The sequence below is a fragment of the Genypterus blacodes genome, unplaced genomic scaffold (assembly GCF_046128005.1).
Source record: "Genypterus blacodes isolate CSIRO-AG114 ecotype Tasmania unplaced genomic scaffold, CSIRO-AGI_Gbla_v1 ptg000133l_1, whole genome shotgun sequence".
Lineage (NCBI taxonomy): Eukaryota > Metazoa > Chordata > Actinopteri > Ophidiiformes > Ophidiidae > Genypterus > Genypterus blacodes.
The window spans coordinates 5,821,259-5,844,833 of NW_027466935.1; the positions used below are offsets into that span (position 1 = coordinate 5,821,259).

The window sequence follows — 23,575 nt, forward strand, 5'->3', positions numbered from 1 at the left end:
CAGATCTGTGGAGGCTTTCTTTGGACTAGAAGCTTTACAGACAGAAAGACAAAAAAACTAAACGATAAAGCTATTCGACCGATATTTAGCAGTTTCTCGCAGCAGGTCTTGACTTCATATTTTTGATTTTGCTTTGTTTATTGTTATGTATGGAGTAGCAGTGAAGCCCCTCCCCCCTAAAGAATGAGTTAGTAAGGGTTTATAAAAGAATGATGATGACGATGATAGAGTTTGTGCGTCTAATACTCCTCTTACTCCAGCATGGCCATATTGGGTTGCAATGACCCAATATGCCGTAACGCTCATAGATGTGATTTCAAACATTTTCCAGCCAAAACTGCACCACATTGTGATCATGTGTATGTTAGTCAGTCCTAATTCTGTGAGTGACAACCTGGGCCATGGGCCTAGAAGGGTTGACTTGGTTTGGATAGAAACTTCATTAGTGAAACAAAAGTCCACTGTGTATTTACAAAAATATTTGGATCTTGAGTACAGATTATAAATTGAGTCCAGATTGGTGAAGCCGGATGAAGAATCTTTGGAGGTAGACCATTCTTTGGGAATGTCAGAGAGCAGAGAGCCAAAGTGAGGAGGCCATTAAACCAGATTCTTAAATTTTGTTTTGAAACCCAAAGCTAAATTTGAGAGTTCCAAAAAATAATGCAGAATAGAATATTTCAAACTCGGAAAATAAGAAACAAAAGATGTTTTTAGATCTAGATGAGAAAGAAAATCAGCCTTGGGTGTAAGTATGATCTCAGACTGAACATACGGTGAACATTCCAGGTAGCACAAAGTCAAAGCTTTTGGAGAAGCATGAACAGATTGGCACACTGAGATGAACACATGGCCTAAAGGGGAATTCTTTGAGATCTTTTCCTTGCAGAAGTTTCCACTTCACTTCATCAATGTGCATGATGATAATTCAATAGAAAGGAAAGTATATGACAACTTCCTGGCAAATTTTGAATTCCAAAAGGTCCATGCTAACCGCTAAGGACTCTAGCACTCCAAACAGTGAAATCTGTGCAAATAAAGCAAGAGGAGACTCCAGGTTCACTCCATGTTCAGCCTGAGTGCATTTCAAACGGTGATTTGGAAATGAAGAAAGCAGAAAGATGCAAAACCTGAAACAGAACTGCAGCGCCACACTGTGGTCGTGGATGCGCTGTTTTACACAAAGTTGACTTGTCTTTGGTTTCCCGGGGGGTGAGGAACTGCTACTGGAGTTAACAGTGAATCTTTGGTTTGTTAGCTGATGAGGTTTCTGTTGTTCTTTTTACCATTTTTTACTTTGAAAAACTGCATAGGCACACGTTAAAGACACTCTTAAACCGTGAGAGACACATTAATGTTCTGCCTTATGGGGGGTCGGAAGGAAGAAAGTGGCTGCCAACTTCCTCTGTTGGTTCCTTTCTTCCCTCCTTCCCATGTGGATTTTACCCTTTTGAGTCCCCAACCTGCTTCCCCCTTAAAGACGACCTGGCACCACATCAGGCAGAACAAAGCTCATTCTCTGCTCCCGAGATGTCCTCCATCTTCTTTCGGTGTTCCTTCAGTACTCCCTCTCCTTGTTGTTTCCATCCTCGATGTCGTCACAACCACTCGTGTTTTTTTTCTTTGTTTTGTTAATAATTCTCTTCCGTCTTTAGTTTTTTTCCTTTTGTTAGAACAGTTAGGTGCAGAAAAAGGTTTCTTTGGTTTCGATTTGTCAATAAATAGAAAAAGTCTCAAGTGTCCATTTTTTAAATTGTTCTTAGAGCCTTTGGCTTGCCTCTAACCAGGCCGGGACTCAGCCTGGGGTTTTCCCTAAAGAGCGGGGGCTGCTGACTGACACCTTCCCTTTGGTTTTGGTTTGGTTTTTGGTTCAATAGCTTGAGTGATTGATGAGGTGACTACAGTTGCTCAATGGATAGGGAGGTGGTTATGGCTGAGGTTTTCTAGGTGTGTATGTATTTACATTATCTGAGGCTACACAGTATGACAGTAACAATCAGACAGTGTTTTGTGGTGTTGAATGGAAGCTCACTGAAGTTGGACAGGAGGACAGAGACACAGGGAGACATACAGATAAACCTCTTTCCATTTGGATCCGTCTGTCTCTTTGACCACTTGTCTTTCTGTCTCTTTGACACTGCCTCAGATTATAGAATATAGGTAGTGAATCCAAGATGAAAGATTAATTAAGATGATTTGTTTGAAACCTGTCGTCTATCAGCCTGTTGACACTCCAGAGGAGATGGACCTGCCAGGCATCGTCTTTAGATTGTCCTCTTGAACTATTACAAAGGCCCTGATCTGCCTGGACAGTTCATCCCCTGCAGGTTCTAACAGGAGTTTTGTGTTCTGTTTTTTAGGGGTCTGTAATGGATTTGGAAGCTTCCCAAAAGCATCTTCAACCTACGGCGGAAGGTCAACTGTAGCTCGTACGGCTATGTGCTTGTTAACCAGAATCCTTGTCAACAGTGATTAAACACACAAACGCACAAACTCATCTGACTTGTTACTCATTAGCATGTAACTCCTGGTTTATGCTAGTTGAACTTAATTTTTTTTCAGTGGCTTAATAACATAGAGGAGCTCTTTGGGCTGGCTGCTTAAAGTGTAAAGTGTGTTTTTGCTTGTTTAGCCTGCAGGTGACTGTTTTTAACAGTGTTAATACTGAAAATATTGACACAAAGATGGCGCTAATGCTAAGATGCTAAGTGGGAAGCTAGATGGACATGGTTACATGGTGTTATACCTGGCTGATGGGTGAAGCTAGGGTCACCTGGAGCTACTGTTTCCTTTAGCAGTGTTGGAAGTCTGGGCATCGGTCTGGTATGTACATGTTAGTGTGTTTTTAAGTGTCAGTAACTGTGTGGGTACGTGTGTGTAAACTGGTGCAGTACAGTTCACAGTCACAGATGCAGTTTGGATGTATATCAGTGTTCTTCAGCTGCTGTTTAGAAAAATGGTATCCTGAGTTTTCTAAGGTGTGAAGACCACTAGTCTTAGTGGAGAACCCGGTTCTATTGCAAAGAAAATGTGCTTCAAGATTGTGCTCACATACATCTTATACGTATTCTTATAGTATTGAATACACTAATACTCCACTGACCACTAAGTAATGCGTGTCGGCTAAAACATGAGGAACGATGTGTGTGATCTGTGTGTGTGCCTGTGTGTTTGTGTGTGTTTGTGCTTGCATATTTGTCATCTCACTCCCCCCTTTGAAACAGCTCAGGTAATTGCTTTCTTTGGTTAAATTGAACAGTTCTGTCCAGAAAGAGATATCCACCATTTTGCAAGGTGGATTCACTTTCATTCACATGTAATAAAAAAAAGAAGATTAAAACTAAGACTGCACAGCCAAATTATCAGCCACCAGCCATCAATTAGCAGTTGATTTAAACTTGAATTAGACTGAATAGTTTTCAGATTTAGCAGAGTAGTAAACAATCACAATGTACTTAAGCATATTTTGTCTTGTTAATGGTACAATTACGTCTTTGGTGAGATCATGATCGAAATGGCTCAATATATGATCCATTTTTGGTCTCTAGTTGAATTGGACAGTTAAGACATTTTTAGCAACTTGGCTGTGCAATCTCCGAAACCTGTTTTTTTTCTTCTCCACCCCCAAACAGCCACAATACTGCCCTCTGAGGTCGTTTGAGTGTCAGAATACTTTGTCCACAGTAAAGTCCCAGATCTCTGGGCGCATCTACAGTTCTAAAGGTTTAGTTTGATATTTGGTTGGTCATTTGCTAGCTTATATTGCATAATAGAAAATATACATCATCTTCTAGTCTTTGGTTTTGGGGGAACATGTGTCAGCTTTCTGTCAGAGGCAACGTTAGCATGATGATCGACTGTTTGATTGGAAGGGATTCTGCTTTCCAACGAGGTTAGCATTTGGTAAAGATTTACCCTTTAGCTTCATCAGTGTTATGATGACGATGACTCTGAAAAAGGTGGTTTGGCTTTAAACAAGTCATGGTGTGCAGTGAGCAGCCCCGCTCTCAGTTTGTCACCTCAAAAAGCAAAACCGACAAACAAACAAAAAGAAAATATAAAAAGTTTGGTTTGCTTCCTCGCTCCTGAGGTTGCGACTTTCAACTGGATCGGATTGAACCTCTAAACCCCACCCTCCCCTATATTAACCATCCCCAATAGCTGCTGCTCCTCCCCTCCCTACCCCCCAGACCATCTGTTATCACGCTTTGGTGCAAGTGCTGGACGCTGAAGAATGGGCTCCGGGGCTGCCTCCCTCGTCCATCCATTTGTCCAGACTGCGGCGGCGGGCATTCATGAAGAAGTTGCTGACGGTGGTCAGTTCAAGGCCCAGCTGCTGTGAGATGGTGAGTTGCATCTCCTTGGAGGGGCGCTTGTTCTCTTTGAAGATAGCCAGCAAGGTGCGCCGCTGCAGGTCAGTGAAGACCAGCCGCGACTTCTTTGGTGTGTTGTTGCGCTCTTTAGCCGTGTCCTGCTCCTTCCGTTTGCATGCTACAGGGAGAAAAGGGAGATGAAATGTAATGAAGATAAAGTGGCAGCTTCAACAATAGCTTCCTGTCATAACTGTTATGAAAGACTCATCTCTGAAACAATTTTCTTATCATCACACAGACATCAAATTAAAAATCACCCAAATGAAATCTCATACCAAGCTACTCAGTCCGCTAACATTAGTTGTGTTCATGGAAACAATTTAATCTACATCAGAAGCCACAGAGTGACAGGCATGTTTGTTTGACTGATGGTGTCCGTAATTTATCTCAAACATATAAATCATTTCTGTGCACATTTGAACTTCAACACAAGGATGATTGCTATAAATAGAAAAAAAATGTAAAACAAACTGACAAACTGAAAATTGCTAAAGGGGACTTCCAGGTTCTGTGAAATAAAGACCACAACCCAGAGTGTCCACTGAGTGGCATTATGGCACTGGCCAGTTTGAAGTGCTATGAAGGGCTATACTGTTATTACACAGACAGTATGACAGCTGGTACCCCCTTTAAGACTTCAGCAGAGAATCAAGCGGTCCTTTCCCAGAAACAGAGCTTCACAGCCAGAGAGGAAGAGCGATAAACTGAGCTGGAGGTCTGCTCTTCTCTGGACAGGGCTACAAAAAACCACCAGAACTTCATGAATAAAGTGTGGTTTTCCCCTGAAGCAGTACTTTCCTCTCCAGACTTACAGTAAATGCTGAATACAGATCATCCCTGTTGGACCCTCTTTATCAACTTTGCTGTGTTTTTGGGGAGGGGGGTGTCTGGGTGTGTTTGATTTCATTATCTCCCTGAATTAAGTCTGCACCAGTCAGATTTGCCTGATCAATAAGAATCAGGAAAGACTCAATAGAGTAATGGAACTATTATGTGACGAGAAACCGACTGACAACTCAGTTGTACACACACACAGAGGGAGAGACAGACAGATAGAAACACATACAGATACATAGACACAGAAAATGTATACACATTCATATAAAGGCACTCAGAGAAACACAGAGAGTGAGAGGGAGAGTGAGTGAGACAGAGAAACCTCACACACACACACATACACAGACAAGGCTATATGCAGACAGAGAAATACACACATGCACACACACACACACACAAACACACGCACGGGACTGTAATGACATATTGTCACAGCAGGTGGCGGTATTGATCTCTGAAGATGACCAACTTGAGCTAAAAAGCAGTCTAAAAATCGTCAAATTGTTCTGTGGTTGTATTCATGATTCTCATCTCATTTGTAACCTGCCTGCCCCTCTCTCTCTCTCTCTCTCTCTCTCTCTCTCTCTCGCTTGCTCTTTTGCCTACTGTAGCCCAGAGAAAAATAGTCACAGTGGCAGGTTCAGAGCCCATATATGTCCATGTAAATAGTGACCAAACACGCACACACAGACACAATCTGCCGTCAAAGAAGAAGCATGCTAGGATCAATAAATAAGGAAACGGATCACTACATAACATAGAGCAAAAATGAAATTAGCTTACAGTTCTCATTTGACTAATATACCAAACCTAAGAATTCCACCACAATATGACTTGAAGACAGTGTGCGTAAAACTACATTTTGCTTGTCATGAAGTGAAGAAGACGTGCTATCTTGAGACAGCTGAACAGGAGAATGGAGCTCATATTAAACATATACTGCCATATGTTAACCTTCACCATGTTCATCTGAAGACTGATATGTTGGCATCTTTTCACAGCAGTCGATTTACTACGGCTACTAAAAAGTGTAGTTAATCTCAACCACACATAACACGCTCTGTTTCTAGATCAATAAGAAAATCAATACATCACTGTGCAGTTTGTCCGGAATAAGTGCAGATCATGTTCACACTAGAAAGGGAACCACTCTCGAATCGTACCTAGACTGCTTTCTCCACAGGCTCACAGTGTGGCTGTGTGATTCCGGTGTTCAGACCAGCCCAAACAGACTGGACCAACAGGAGAAACAAACTCAAGTCCAATTGAATTGGACCAAACCCCATAGGTGTAAGAACACGGAGAGAGAGAGAGCAAGAGAGAGATGTTCAATGTTAAAATAAAGAAATAGCACTGCATGAAGTGACAGACTGCTGAATAAAAGAGCATTTATCAAGATTGAGTGCAAAGTTAAAGAGCTCAAATGAGAAAGAGAGAATATTGGACAAAGCAGTGTCTTCTTTTTTCCTCATTATTCCACCCTACTCCATCTTTTTCCATTCCTTCCATCGCCTTCCTTCACTCTCCATTCCTCCCTCAGTATCTGCTTGTGTGCGTGTGTGTGTGTATTTTTTGTTTTGATTCCTTTATCATTCTTTAGTCTCATCCATCACCTCTCTCTGCTTTTCTTCCCTTGCAGGCACTCTCTGTCTATTGTGTTCCTCCACATCTTCCCTTTCTCCATGACATTCCTTTCATCTCATCCTCCTTTCCTCTCTTTCTTCTTCCATCTGTCTGCTTGTCTTTTTTTCCCCTCTTCTCATCTCTTTAATCTCTGTCTGTCTTCACTCCCCTCCATTATCTTCCTCCCCTCTCTCTTTCTATTTCCTATCTTTCTGCTCCCTTTACTCTGTCTTTCATTCCCTCCTTCATTCTTTACCTCTCTTCCTCATCAGCTCTCTCTCTCTTTATCTTTTATAGCACATTACCACTTAAGTCTTGGTATCCATTACACACAGGGCATATAAGTGCAGGCTAAGTAGTAAAGTCGCCCTTCATCATACACTTCACGGCTGCTATGTGGCGCCACATTCTTCCATGCTTCATCATGATCTGGAGAAACATACAAACCCTGATATGAAGAAAATGACACATGGAACATTGAAGGTTTTCTTCTCAGAGCACCATGGAGGCTGAAGTGGGCGGAGTTTTGAACATATTTGGTGAAAATCAGTCCCTACACACCTTTGATTGATGGTTTCCTATATGGCTCAGGTACATACTGATGCTATGTCATCATATGTGATCAGAGTCTCTCTTTGATCACAGCTCACTTACAGACATATACACACCCTGATGTCTTAGCACTTAGAGGTCTGGACTCCATGCCAGGCCTCCTATGCTTGTGTGCACGTGCGTGTGCATGTGTGTGTGGATGTGCTTAATGCACCACAATGGTTTCCTCCTTGTTTTGTGATAACCGGAAATGGAACAAAAGACTTATAGACACACTCGAAAGCGCGCGCACACACACACACACACATAGACAGACAAAGTAATAACTGAAGTCAAGGGAGTTATGATTATGCGGCTTCTAGTTTGTCCTTCATTGATGTTTTCAGAGTCAATGTTCAGGGAAAACTTTTAGAATAAATTATTTGTAATCAGAAGTTCAATTATTAGTTCATTATTGTTATGGGATTGTCAAAAGTATCAATATTGACAAGCTTAAACAGTACCAATATACAGTAGCCGACACATGAAATGAGCTCTTGTAGTTTTTACTGCTTACAGACCTATGACAATTTTTCCTGTTTACAAGAGATTGATTTTCTACTTTTGGATGACCTCAATATTTATTGAGGTCAATAAGGAAATCTTTCATATTTCCTTTATATTTAATCTCTTAAATATAACAATATAATGTAAATCAGACTATTTTTGTGTTTGTGTGTATCGGTTTATTGGTGTATAATCTGGATGACCACACAGTCTGTGGTGACATCACCGTGCAAAGGTCCCTGCTGACACGCATGCACACACACACACTGTAATGCATCTCCACTTGTTTACCAGGAAAACAGGCTGACCAATCACAGCCCCTGATGACTCAGTGATGTCATCGAGCTGATGGGGAAATGGCCTCAGAGGAGTTTGATGGCATCCATCTCTGTCTGATTCTTCTCTGTTAGCTTTTATTTGCTCTACAGCTTTTTGTAGTCTTGATTTGCACATTCAATCAAATGTTTTCAATTATCATGTTGCTGTAGCACTGTAGTATCATCTAAATTGTTTGCACAGTGGGCTCAATCTCTATGTCCTAAAGCAATACAACTAATCACTAGAAAACAGTATTAAATATTAAAATATCAGCAATATCAATATCAATCTAATGACTGAAACGCCAATGATTAAAATGTCTGGCTGCTCAATGCAGGGGTCACTAGTATAACAGTTAATCATGGAGTTGCCCTCCTGTTTCAAAGGTCTCACAAAGAGCCTTTTCTGACCCCTTACGAAGGATGGCCAGGAGACATGTTCACCAAGGGGAACCACTATGTCCGCCATCGATTGTGTGCACGATTGAGACTGGTCTAGCTGATGGTTGGAGAAATCCTTGATGAGCTGCTCAGTGGTGCATATTTCAGCTTCCAGCTCATTGACTACAGCATAGGGAGTCATCTGCAGAAGAGCAGTTAATTATTTCAGCTGGTGTGTAATACACTGTCCTGTACTGACTGTGCTATTGGCTCTGTTCAAATCTGGCCTGAAACCTCAGCATGACTCCGAAACTCCAAGCCCTAACCCTAACCCTCCAAATGAAATTCTTTGAAATTCTAGAGCTCTAGACCCATTTGGTCCATGGTTACTATGACATTTCTCCCGAATGTGACCAAAATTTAAATTTGCCCCAAACATGCAGCAAATGATCGTAGTGCCATCTAGATGATATTTTTGAAATTCTAGACCTCTAGCTCTTCCCTTGTCCAAGATATGGGCCTTTTACTGAAATTACCCATTTGGTCCATGGTTACTTTGACATTATTGTGACATGAGTAGTTTCTGCCGAAACCCAGGATTGAACCAGGTACCTCTGGATCGCTTTCCCTGAGCTATTTCGGCGATATATCATCTGTCTTAATCATAGCGCTCAACAATATTGCCCCAAACTTACAGAAAAGAATCCTGGTGTCCTGTAAATGCTGTCTTTTTATATTTTAGAGTTCTGAATCTGAAATTCGTCAACATATGGGCTATTTTGAAAATCAAACGATTCGGTCCATGTATACACTGTCGTTTCGGGAAATTGGACCAAAAATTCAATATTCTCAAAACTTACGGAAAAGAATCCTGGTGTCCTGTAGATGCTGTCTTTTAAAAATTTAGAGCTCAAAATCTGATAGTTGCCAAGATATGGGCTTTTTGAAAATCAAATCATTTGGTCCATGTATACACTGTCGTTTTGGGAAATTGGACCAAAAATTAACTTTGCCCCAAACTTACAGAAAATAGTTCTGGTGTCCTGTCGATGCTGTCTTTTTACATTTTATAGCTCTAAATCTGGAATTCGTCAAGATATGGGCTATTTTGAAAATCAAACGATTTGGTCCATGTATACACTGTCGTTTTGGGAAATTGGACCAAAAATTAAATTTGCTCCAAACTTACAGAAAAGAATCCTGGTGTCCTGTAGACGCTGTCTTTTTATATTTTAGAGTTCTAAATCTGAAATTCGCCAAGATATGGGCTATTTGGAAAATCAAACAATCTGGTCCATGTATACACTGTCGTTTTGGGAAATTGGACCAAAAATTAACCTTGCCCCAAACTTACAGAAAATAGTCCTGGTGTCCTGTCAATGCTGTCTTTTTAAATTTTAGAGCACTAAATCTGAAATTCTCCAAGAAATGGGCTTTTTAGAAAATCAAACGATTTGGTCCATGTATACACTGTCGTTTTGGGAAATTGGACCAAAAATGTAATTTGCTCCAAACTTACAGAAAAGAATCCTGGTGTCCTGTAGACGCTGTCTTTTTAAATTTTAGAGCTCTAAATCTGAAATTCGCCAAGATATGGGCTTTTTAAAAGAAAACGATTTGGTGCATGGTTCAGGCGATATTTTTGTGACAGTTGTGATACCTGCCGAAACCCGGGATTGACGGGGGGCCTTTGGATCTTCAGTCTAGCGCTCTCCCAACTAAGCTATTTGGGCTGACGTGTTGTAATTTCTCACACTGATATTATCTGAGAAGATATGGGCTTTTCACTCGAATGAACGATTTGGTCCATGTATACACTGTTGTTTTGGGAAATTGGGTCAAAAATTAACTTTGCCACAAACTTACAGAAAATGGTCCTGGTGTCCTGTAGATGCTGTCTTTTTAAAGTTTAGAGCTCTAAATCTGATATTTCCAAAGACATGGGCTATTTTGAAAATCAAACGATTTGGTCCATGTATACACTGTCGTTTTGGGAAATTGGACCAAAAATTAAATTTGCCCCAAACTAACAGAAAAGAATCCTGGTGTCCTGTAGACGCTGTCTTTTTAAATTTGCGAGCTCTAAATCTGAAATTCGCCAAGATATGGGCTTTTTTGAAAATCAAACGATTTGGTCCATGTATACACTGTCGTTTTGGGAAATTGGACCAAAAATTAACTTTGCCACAAACTTACAGAAAGTAGTCCTGGTGTCCTGTAGATGCTGTCTTTTTAAATTTTAGAGCTCTAAATCTGATATTCGCCAAGATATGTCACGAAATCCCAAACTTGCAGCAAATGATCCTAGTGCCATCTAGATGATGTGGTTGAAAGTCTAGAGCTCTTGCTCTCTCCTTGTCCAAGATATGGGCCTTTTACTAAAATGACCCATTTGGTCCATGGTTACTATGACATTATTGTGACATGAGTAGTTTCTGCCGAAACCCGGGATCGAACCTGGGACCTCAAGATCTTCAGTCAAAAAACAGAAACACTGAAATAAAAACAGAAATGAAGTTGAGTGTAAGAGAAACTCTGACAGATTTTTGGAGAACATTTACTGACCTCTGACCTTTTTCATGTTGACAGTGAGGATGAGTCAATATTTGGACAAGACAAACACACATACACAGTAATGGATGATGAGTTAACTCAGCATTGTCACTGTCTCACATGCAGAGCAGCAGGAAGATCATTTTTATGATCAATACGCTTTTGTAATCAGTGATTGATCAGAGGGGGGAAATGTGTGTATCTATATTGGGACGTCCTGGTAAAACACTCAGCGTATGTTTGTCTCTGAATGATCAGTGTCGGAGATACGAGTCGATCGGGTTTCATTTCCTGGAAAACTCTGAAACGCTGCTGTGCTGTGACACACACACACACACACACACACACATATACAATACACCCAAACACACACACACGTGAGATTTACGCAGACTGTTTGAACACTAGCGCTAACTAGTAGAGAAATGTACAAGAGACCCACGCCTGTGTCATGAACATGTGAACCGTAAAAATGCACAAGAAGTCAGATATGTTTGCAGGCAGCCCCCCTCTCCCTCTCAGTCTCTCTTGTCCTCTCTCTTCCAGGAACTGCTCTGGATCAGGTTCCTGCAGATCAATGAGGTTCTGGCTCCGCAGCAACATTTATGTTATCGTTTGCCAGTATTAATGCTCTTTTAATCTGCTCGGGATTACAGACATCGACCCCCCCTCGTCCCTCCCCACACACACACACACATCCATCCATTCATCTAGCCGTCCATCCAGAAAGACAGAAACCATAAAAACAACAACTAGAAAGTGGAGCAGGAAGTTTGTGTATCTGTCTGAATAAGCGGAGACAGCACAGACAAAATGGGAAAACAACCAAATACAAAGTGCGCACACAGCACATTTCTATGACATTTCTCTTTCTTTTGTGTATTCTTTTTTCTTATTACTATTTCCTTTATTTAGAAGATGTACTTCATTGTTAGCTTTCTATTAATATAATACAGGTGCAGCTCAATAAATTAGAATGTCGTGGAAAAGTTCATTTATTTCAGTAATTCCATTCAAAAAGTGAAACTCTCATATATTGTATCATATATATTATAATATATATATATATTATAGATTCTTTACACACAAAGTGAAATATTTCAAGCCTTCATTTGTTTAATTTTGATGATTATGGCGTACAGCTCATGAAAACCTCAAGTTCAGTATCTCAGAAAATTTGAATATTGTGACAAAGTTCAATATTGTAGCCTCACAGTGTCTCAAGTTAATCAGCTCATTAACTCAAATCACCTGCGGAGGTTTCCTGAGCCTTTAATTGCTCTCAGTCTGGTTCAGTCGGCGACACAATCATGGGGAAGACGACCAGATTCTAATTTATTGAGCTGCCCCTGTATACCTTAATTATTAAATAACATACAAATATTTCTCTTTTTTTCTTCTGCTCCTGATTGTTTGTGTCCATAGGAACATTTTCAGATTGAGGACATGGTATCTGTTTTTCTTTTAACAGGATCATTCCATCAGTCTGCAATCTGATGTTATGCTCAGCGTGTCGTGGGTTATTGTCAGTCCATTGTCGGAGTTATTTCATCCGAAGTGTGACATGAATACTACCGAAGCCCAGTAATAGAGGAAGGAGGAAGAGAAGAACGGGATGAAGCTAAAGGAGAATGCAGCTACTACCAATGTGCAGCAACGATGATGCTGATTCAGCAGAATCAATTTATGATTTAAAAGTTTGAGCACAATTTTGTCATCAGTTATAAATATTGATCCAGAGGAAGATGTCCACAATACACCTGTACAATGAATTTACGTGATAAATCTGACTACAATCTATGAGCTTTTGGGTCTTTGCAGAAGTGTGAAACCTCTGAGTGAACTCCAAATGTTAATGTTCAGCAACATACAGTAAATGTGAGTGTTTACTTTATATACATAACCACAGAAAATATGTTAAACAACATAATCTCAGCTATACAATAACAGTTTCCTGTACCTGGATTCTGATCTACATCTGCAACCAACTCTTCTCCTCCTCTTGACCAAACACCACCCGTCACCTTCAACGTTTCATCTGAAGACCTTTTGCTACTTTTTGAGATATTCTGCAATCATTATCATTGTGTGTGTGTGTGTGTGTGTGTGTGTGTGTGTGTGTGTGTGTGTGTGTGTGTGTGAGTGTGCATGTATAGATTTTGTGTGAATTAGATGGTGTAGCCAGTGCTTCAATGTGCAAATCACAACAGTCATATGAAAACCTTGGTTTTCAGGTTGAAGACTCGTTGAGTTTGACAATTTTCACCAGAGGTTACCCAGATTTTGTAAGACAGCAAAAGGGGATATGTGTTTTTGTCACATGTCAGTGCTGAAAGCTGCATAATGTTTTGGGAGACCCCTAATTATGAACTAAAACAAACTAAACACTTTTATAATGCGAAGTACATGTGAGGTTTTCACTTATTGATTTCTTATCCCATTTCACCTCTGTTGACGTTTCAAATATTAATACTGAAACGTGTGTATACAGTGTGTATAGTGTACACAGTGACATATTTTTTGAAATCTTACCCAGTATGGTTTTCTGCATTACAATAAATGAATAAATATAAATAGGAATCCTGTGCAACGTCTTTCCTGTTAGTACGGATTGCTTCAAGAAAATTCACCTACAGTTTTGCAAATGTTAAGGATGATTCTAGAAATGTACCAAAGTGATTGAGAAAAACTGCAGAACAATGCATAGCCGTTGATATGCAGTTTTGTTTTCCTACCAGCACTCCTTGCTGGCGTGCCAACAATGTCACTACATGCTGGGCTAAGTGCTTTGCAGTAGCTGATGAGTGGTGATTTGCAGCTGTAGATGGAGAATGGGAGCGGGACAAGTGAAGATTTGGTCCCTAAAGGAGCCAGCAAGTCCAATCACCCACTAACCCCCAGAGAGCGAAGAGAATAACAAATTATGTTTCTTATTTTATTTGCAATGTCCTTACCCCCTGACAGTGGAGATGTGCTAAAAACAAAAATGCTAGTCTCTGTAAGACGATACACACTCAGATAAAGATGTCACTTTGCAAAGAATGTTAGTCTGATTGTTGCTGTGTCCAAGGAAAGTTCATCTTAGACAACTGGACTTGTGTTCCTCAGTTCAGAACAAAAGCAGTCTTTGGGCTGAGAGGTGACGCTTCTTCAAGCCTTTACTAGCAAATCTAGTTGCCAGGCTGAACTTTCCTTGGATAATTTGACCTGGATGACTGAGAACCTTCACAGACATTTTTGCTGTTCATAATCTCTGTGTTGTTCTTGCAAGTGAATGTAAGTTTGCGATTCAAAATAAATGTGTGTGTAATTCAAGTAATTGTTTCAAAATATATCAACGATCTACAGTGTCTATTTATGGTCTCTCCTTTCTTGCAGGCAGCATATACAGTTGAAGACACTGATATTGCAGACCTTCGTGTGACTTATTGCATCACATATCGCTATTGCATCATTCAATAAATTATCCTGAATCAGAGTTTTCCCCATATCATGGAGCCATAATGGTGCATGAGTATTCCCTGCAGACTTCATAGAAATCCATAGTTATTGTTCAGATTTTTCACTGTGCAGTTCATTTTTGGATTGACAAAAGGACAAATGTGAAAGAAATGTTATTGTCGTTCTCACAACAAGGACACAGGTGATGCTCTCTATCAAATCTTCTCACATATGCACAATGAGCAGAAAAGCCTCAGCAGCCCCAAATCCATTTTTACCGATCAATACCTGTGTGTGAATATGCAGAAAATAAACAAGAAAACCCTCTCTCTGTCTCTGTCTCTGTCTCTGTCTCTGTCTCGGTCTCGGTCTCGGTCTCTCTCTCTCCCTCTCTGTGTCTCTGTCTCTCTCTCTGCCCTGATAACGTGTGTCTCTTCAGGCTTGTCTCATTAATAATGCACTGTGTGTCTGCTGAAGGATGCGTAAAATGGAAAATATTTTGGTCGATTCGTGAGTTTCAGCTCTGTTTGATATAAATGAATTTACCTTTGAGTCACCAGCAACAAACATCAACCTTTTTTCAATCTGAATTTGCTTCATCATTATGTGAACCTGAACAATCTTTAATGTATAGGGGAATCTGTAGGGTTGTAGCGTTCATTAATGCTAAAGTTGAGGATAATAACAGATTACCTTAACTTTTAAATAGTTCTATTTTATGTCATATATCAATTAAATCGTATTTAATCAAATGTGATGTCCAACATTTTAACTAAATATAAATCAAACAACCAACCAGTAGGATAGCCATTTTAAGATAAATCAATATTATATGTAAATAAATTAAAATAAGTCATCATAACTCAAAATAAAACACTAAACAAGGGTAAACATTTCAAAAAAAGGAAAATGTTGTGAACTCCGGAATGTTTTTGTTGTTATTTATTACAAACAATCATCACCCTTTCATATACATGTGTATGTAAGGGTGATGTTGTACTGACGCTACACTGATGCCGTTCCAACTTGCGTACAAATCTGATTTACAGGCAGACATAGGAACAGAGCTCGTTCGTAACTTGAACTGAGACAAAACCTAGAGTTAAGGAAAGGTTTTAAATAACTCTGTTTAGTTTAAAATGAGGTCTCAATATTTTATTCATTTATAAGAATTAGATGTAGTGCATCCATCCCCTCCCCCACTCTCCTCTTCCATTTTGCCTGGTTAACCCTGAGCTCTGTGAGGTGAAGAATCACACTGAGTGGGTCACACTGAGATTTTCATCAATAATTCATCATCCCTCTGCTGCCTTCATCCCCTGAGACTCCGGCACAACATAATACCTCCCCCAAAACGCTCAGACAGAGAGAGAGACAGGTTTAGACAGAACCAGCACAACATAATACCTCCCCAAAAACACTTGAGAGAGAGAGAGAGAGAGAGAGGGAGACAGGTTTAGACAGAACCAGCAGAAACAGAGACTGACAGACTGGGACAGACTACAGAGAAAATGCCATGAAGCCTGAACCCTGAACATCATGGTGTTCTTTGAACAGATGGTCTGTGGAAATGTGTTGGTATGAGCAGAGCATATGGTCTGTCCTTGTGCGCCTATGTCCTCTGGGGTTCCTCAGGGTTCATTTCTTGGACCCTTTTACTCTTGGTGTTTGTGCTTCCTGTAGGGCACTCCAAGCTTTTTTGGACCTATAGTTCATACTTCAGAACTGAATTAGTAACCATTCAGCAACCTTCAGCACATTCTTTCCTCACATTCTGTAACATAGAGATCAATGAAACTAGAGCAAGCAGTGTCTGTATTGCAACAGCTGCATTGTTTCAACATCAACCAAAACTTCACTATGGCACACAACAGCAACAGAAGCACGGAGGGGAATCAAGAGGATTGTGCTAGTTGTTCCGTTTTGTGGTTTGTGATTAGCTAAACTGTTGACAAAGTGAAGAAGGTTTTTTGTGAGCTCTATGATGACACCGAGTAACACGTGGTGAAGAGGGAGCAATAACTGACAAGTGGCTTCTGGTAGGCTTGTGTTCAACCAAGTAGTTCAGTCTTACAACCTTCCCCATCAGAGAATTTCAGAAAATGTTCCTCATGAGTGAAAGGTACAGGGGGTTATGGTTGTGTCTTAGAGTTCTGTGTCAGGTCCGTAGAGCCCTGCAGAAAAGTGATTGAGTTCTGAGCTGGGTTCCGGTTTCATGTTGGTGGCACAGTCAATATTGATTATATTTTCAGGTCAGTTCTGAGACACAAGGGTTCCTCTCTGGTTTGGGGTCTCAGTTTCATACCCCTGTTTTATCATTGTTATTGTGATGACGGGGGATTGCTAATGTAGCCTCCACACTCAAACGTCTTTCTCCGATCCAAGTACAGCAATACTGGATCTCTTGTCTTCCCAAACTGAAAGATCTCTGATACTTTTATCCTTGTAGGAAGTCACCGACTGTCTCATTTGATGGCACGTACATGCACTGTTTCACAGTCATTGCAAACAAACACACAAACACATGAGAGACTCAAACAACAGATGTTACTAAAATGAATTAAGGTGTATCACTTACAATATAATACCAATATAATAGATCCCCCAATAAATATGCGTATATGTAAAGTTTCTCTGTTTAGGACCCAGCAGCAATCCCGGAACCCCAGAACTGCAAACAAATATACAATTTGAATTCTTCAACCTGTCCCAATAAATATAAATAAAATAATACCTTTCTACTCAGAATGGTGAACATGTGGCCAGTTTGAAATTGTGTCCCTCTGGAGGCAGAGATCATCTCATCAGCTGTATGTGTGTGTGCTCTCAGATAGAGCTGATTCTAGCGTGGCATGTGTGTGTGCGTGTGTGTGTGTGTGTGTGTGTGTGTGTGTGTGTGTGTGTGTGTGTGTGTGTGTGTGTGTGTGTGTGTGTGTGGGTGTGTGTGTGTGGGTGGGTGGGTGGGTGGGTGGGTGTGTGGGCACAGCTCAGCTCTCCATCACAGCCCAAACGATCTTTTTTCACCACTATGCTTTTTGTTGTCACAAAAAAAACGCAACATATTTTTCTTTTCTTTTTTTAAACGTGTTTTTTTTCTCATTGGTCTCGCTAAGGTGCTAAGCCTGAGCCATAGTGACATTGCCGTTCTTTTATGCTAATAAACGAGCACAGTCCCTAAAAAATGCTCAAATCCCACATCTGTACATCTATAAATGGAAGAATGGATAGATTGGGGGATATTACAGATAGAGACCGGTAGACTGAGTCAGATTTGCAGATAGGTAAAAATCAAATCTGCCAGGGTGAGTCAAAATGATGACTTGTCATTTCAAAGTCTTGACACCTAAGAGGAAACTCCTGTGCAGCCACAGCTGAGTGGTGAAAACAGAAGCTCCCTTCTGCCACCTCTCTGCTCTCTCTGTTCTTTGTGGTCATTCAGGGTGGGTGGGGGATATTCTCTCTATTGTCTTGTGTTGCAGCTCTGACCTTTGACCTCAGCTCTATTTGTTTCTTGAAGCGTTTTTGATGTAAGAAGTGAGGCTCTTTCTGCCTTTTTATACTCCTTAAGTCACCATGGAGAGCAGAGAATCGCATTAAAAGTGTGAAATAATTAAAAAAAGTGTTTAATAACAGTGAGCAGGATGAAGCTACACACTGATATTTTAGTACACATTGGAGAGAACCTCAACGCACCACGACATCATCCACACCCTCCACACAACTCCAACCATCATCTGCTTCAACCTGCATTCTCTAAAACAAACCATCAACCAAAACCAACAACAGACTTTAAATATAAGCCTCTGACCCAAACACCCAAACCAAATAACATAATGTCATCAAACCACACTCATCATTTGTGTAGAGCTTTAACTACACTAAGTACATGCGTATGGACACAAATGATGATACTACGTATATGAACAATATATACCTCCACCAAGGCCCAATACTCAACACCCATTTGGTTCATATCTACCCAGACCCTTACACTCATTACCTTGACATCTGATATGTAAACATATTTCATTCCGCTTTTCCATTTGCTGTATGACCAAAGTGAAACAAATTCCTCTGACTTTCATGTACAGTGATGCCATGAGGGTGACAAAAACAAACAATCTATATCTGAAATCAAAGTCAAAACTTCAAGCTTCTGACATTTGACCTTTGCTCACAACTTGAACTATGAGGACTGATTGAGCCCATGTGTTGATCAAATATCACATGGAAGCATCCAATCAGCTGTTCTATGAGACGTTTACACCATAAACACTAGAACAGCTCCTACACCACATCCAGGAACACACATGTTTATTTCCCTTTACTTTCCTCCAAAAGCAGAAAGCCCTTAAAGTCCCTTAATGTTTTCAAATAAAGTCAAGGGTTAAAACTACTGAATTTGACTGGTGAAGCTCTAAATAAGCTCTAAATGCTGCTTTCGTTCCTTTAGTTTCTTTTAAACATTCATGTTAAGAAATTGAATAATTTCATTGAAGGTTTGTGTATTTGTCCACTCATTTTGGAAGTTCATAGAAAGGTTGATAGGTTTATAAAGGTATTTTGTATATTATTTTCCACAAACGGTCAGTAAAATGGGACATACGGTAGAATCTGATCGACTTGCAGATTTAGTGGACTTATTTGTAATATTTTCTAAATTTTACAGGATTTACAAAACTATAAGAAACCTGAGAGGAAACTTAGGAATTAGCACATTTCAGGTTGATTTAGCCAAACAACAACAATCGTATATGAGAGCAATGTTACTGGAAGTAAAAAAGGAAAAGTTTCTACATGACATACAAAATGTATAAAGGTTTTTTTCTACACAGGAATACATATTAAAAAAAACAAGAAAACTCAGACAATGCCTCTATTTAAGATAAACAGTGTCTGGAACTTACTGTGCGCTGCAACAACCAAGTGAACTTCTTCATCTGAGTCACACACAGGGAACAGAACTACAGTGTGGTGTTTCTTTACACGATTGTTCTTGACTTGACATATTTCAGAGCCAAATTTAAATGATTCTCTTCATTGGTTGCTGTCACATTGTTATGTTATAGGAATCTGTTTGTACCTGTATGAACCTCTAACATCAGAATGTATTACATATAAGAGGCAGCACATGATGTAAAAATTGCAGTATTAAATGCAGGAAAATGTTTTGTTGGTTAAGTAGTGTTTTAAAAATGTGTTCAATAAATATATTTAATGATCATTTACATACATACTAATCGATTAATCGAAGATCAGAATGGCTTAATTAGGTAAAAAAGGTGGAAATATGATTCGCAGTCTTATAACAAATGCAGTATAAAACTAGATTAAGTAATAATAACCAATAAAAACGATCACCTCTTGTATCTGTGATATAAATACATATTATTTTTTAATACTATACAATAGACGATTAATCGGAAATGTGCTCGATAGATTCAATGATGCCAGTAATTAAATAGACCGCGTTTAACCAAAAAAGAAATATAAAAGAATATTTTCAGTTTCATCTCAGCACAGACACTATAAACTTCAGTATTAAACTCTTCGTTCAATATTTGTCTAAAAGCGAGTACCCTAAGATACCGTTTCAACATAGATGACTAATACAGGCGAAAGCCTATTAATTTCTATTCGTAATGTCGTTTAAACATCTGTTTGTTTCCTGCTGCAGACCCACTGTGTCTCTGTTGTTGTTCATGTTTGACTCAGCAGCATGTTTGTCCACTAGAGGGCGCATATGTGCCGCTGAAGCTGAAGACTAGCATGTTTTCTTCACCTCCTGGTCTCTCACTCGCCTTTATTTTCTATTATTCTGAAAATTCGCACGTCACTCATCCACACCATGGAACCCACAGCTCTGACAAAACGACACAAACAAACAAACACACACACACACACACACACACACACACACACACACACACACACTTCTGAAATATTCTAGTGACTATAACTAAAATAACAATCCCGTAATAAATCAACCAATTCAACGTGTCTCTCCTACTCAGTTCAAACTAAAGGAAAAAAAATGTATTTGGAAGAACTGAGCTTTCAATTCTAACCACCATTGACTCCCAGATTCATGCCGTTGAGCTGTGGAGTAAACTGCTCCTGTCTAATAAAGGCTTGATGAAATTAAATCCGCTTTAGTGCGGAGGGAAATCCCATGACCTTGTCATTTCCCATCGATCCCCTTTTTATGATCAATAATGGTAATCATAACACCAGCGATTCCAAATAAATTAAATTCATCTCAACTGGAGTGTGCCAGAGAGGAAATCACGCCGGAGAGGAAATCCCTCATTAAGTCAGTCAGAAAGAAGAGAGAACCACAAGACTTCAGCTGGACATGGGCGAATTCTTCCACACGCACAAAGCAAAGAGAAGAAGACCCGTGTCAGCGCGGGTTTGGGGGGTCTTACCTGCTAACCTGAGGGCCGACATACGCTGAAACTCGGGCTCCTGCAGCCACTTCCACATCCTCCTAAAGGTCTCCCGTCCTGACTTTAGTTTACTCCAGGGTTTGGGGTTCCTCAGCAGGTCGGACAGAGTCCCCTGGGAGCGGCACAGCACCCTCTGCGCGAAGATGGCCTGGGGTATGCTGTACCTCTTCAGCTCCGCCGTGATCCGCTGCGCCACCTCCTTGGTGTTGATCTCCTCCAGCTGCCCCGAGTTGTTTCCCCCCTGTATCCCCGAGGAGGAGGGCGGTCTTTCCCGTGTGGAAGTCAACACTGGCCCGTGGGATGGAGACTGGAGATGGGGGTGAGGGTGGGGGTGGGGGTGGTGGCCCACCGAGGAGGGCGCAACCGGGTGAGAGGGGTGGTGCATGCCGTTCAGATGCGGCATCATCCCCGCCGTGGGGCCACCGAGGCCTCGGTGCTGGTGGTGGTCACCTCTGGCCAGCATGGAGGCATCGAAATTGAGCATTTTGTCGTGCCCTCCATGCGTGGCGGTGCCGTAGTTGTGGAGCCCCTGCTGGGTGTTGTGGATGGAGCCCAGTCCGTTGCCCAGCACCGGGGACAAGCTCTGACCCATCCCGGACATGTGGTCCTTGTGGTAGGGGCTGTAGAGGTTGTTCATGCCCGGCAGCCCCCGTTCGTCCCGCATCAGGGTGAAGCTCCCGCTAACGTTTCCGGACAGCCGCTGATGGTGGTGGTGATGGTGGAACTTGTCGGACACGGTGGAGATGGGCGGCAATGGTTGCAGCGGTGTTAAGGTGGTGTAAGAGCCGCTCATCCCCATCCCGGGCGGGGACGTGTCGCAGGGGACGCTCATGGCGTGGTGCAGGGGCAGGGACAGCTCTGGCCGGTACGTCTCCCCGCTCCCGTCCAGGATGGTGGCCATGCCGGACACCATGGCCGACCGGGAGGACGCCGCGACCAAGTCCTGGTGTATTCGCAGGGTGGAAGCAGCAGCAGCCGCCGCCGCCACCGCCGCCGCCCCGTGTCCCGAGCTCCCGCGGCCGTGGTGCGGGCTGTGGCCGCTCATCAGCTCCACGTCAGGGGCCATCGAGCTGATCGCCATCCCGCCATGTAGACTGCCAATGCCGTCCATTGTCATGTCCGTGTTCATGGCGTAAGCGTCCAGATCCTTGGCAAGGCATCTATAAGCGTTAGTGTAGGCAGTCTTCATTCATCTGTCCTCTCAGTCCATCAGGTCGAGCGGAATTGTTTCTCCTTCTCCTCCTTTCTCTCGCCGCTGTTCCCCCTGATGCGCCGGGATGGGTCGCTAGCTCTATCCCACTTTCCACCTTTACTTTCTCGTGTGTTTTCCTCTCCTTTGAAGGCCTCTCTTTGTGTACATCCTCCAGTAATGGATACAAACGAAACCGAAAAGTGTTTGTATGTGGATCATACGGGCCGGTGCGGTGGCTCCCCCATATCAGCCTCTCCTCCTCCGTTACTCTGCTCTCCACTCGGGAGCTGTCCGCGGTCCCCTAACCTACCGCTCAACCCAACCTGCTGCAGGGGGCGGGGGCCTAAACAGTGGGGGCGGGGCAAGACCCGAGGCGTCCACCCACTTGACTGATGGTGTAGCACACCAATCAGAGAAGTCTGAGTGCCCCGGGGGGTGTGGCGTACAGCTCGGCCGGCCAGTCAGAGTTCGTGGTGGTTGCATGAAGAAGCGTTGGGAGAGTGAAGCTGCTTTAGGCAATACATTCAATTCCTTGTATTTGTAACATTTTTATAATACTGCTTTTGTCTGAATTTAGTTGTGAGTATCCTAACATGAACTGACATGTCATCTGACAATATTTAATAGAGTATATATAGTATTTGCCTTGCTGTTAATGTCAATAGTGTTTGAATTATGGTCATATTATTCTGTTGCACTGTGTGTACATTGCGCTCCTGGTCAGTTTTCCTTATTATATCAGTATATATTATGAGTATTATGGTGAGTTCACAGTGTTGTTATCTTACTGTATAATTGACATGGAAATCACAGATTAGGAGTGTACAGTGTGTTGATGTGTTCATATAGTTTGTTATTTTGTAATTTGCCATTCATTACCTGCTACAATATCCCAATATTACTGTGATGATGTTTGAAAAATGACTTCATAGAAGATTAGAATCCACCTGTATTAGCTATAGAATTAATGTGTTTTGGTGCTTGTATGTATTATCTATAACCCAAACTGTATGATGATGTTCTTCCCTCTCTAAGCGTTGCCACTGATCCTCCTCATTCCCCAGCAATGCAGCTAAAAGATAGTCAGATGGACAGGTCCATCCCTCACCAGACACTCTGCCTGACCAAAAGAAGAAAATGGCTCTTCAGGCTTCTGTTCCTCTGTCCTTAATTACACAACAATCTTTAAACAAAGAAACATCTGCCAAAGTCCCCATTCTGATCCTCCTGCTCCCCCCTCCACCGCTCCACCCTCCTCTCCCCCTCTCATTTGTTTACCTTCTTCTCCTCCTTCTTCCTCCCTCCTAACGC

General features: G+C 41.5%; 1 protein-coding gene across 1 annotated transcript; it reads right to left on the bottom strand.

Moving 5' to 3' along the window:
* Positions 1 to 4,188: 4,188 nt before the first annotated feature.
* On the bottom strand, positions 4,189 to 22,542 carry onecut2 (one cut homeobox 2). The gene is made up of 2 exons (XM_076163681.1): positions 21,052 to 22,542; positions 4,189 to 4,491 (listed from the first exon to the last, which is right to left on the bottom strand). The coding sequence occupies exons 1-2, from the start codon at positions 22,259 to 22,261 to the stop codon at positions 4,202 to 4,204; spliced, it is 1,500 nt and encodes a 499-aa protein (XP_076019796.1). The 5' UTR covers positions 22,262 to 22,542; the 3' UTR covers positions 4,189 to 4,201.
* Between the last annotated feature and the right edge of the window lie 1,033 nt (positions 22,543 to 23,575).

What these genes read in the sequence shown, in the direction of transcription:
- onecut2 (XM_076163681.1), bottom strand. Translation starts at nt 22,261, where the DNA reads ATGAAGACTGCCTACACTAACGCTTATAGATGCCTTGCCAAGGATCTG. An exon ending in GTCGGCCCTCAGGTTAGCAG is followed by an intron (nt 4,492 to 21,051) that starts GTAAGACCCCCC and finishes TTCTCCCTGTAG; the next exon opens with CATGCAAACGGAAGGAGCAG.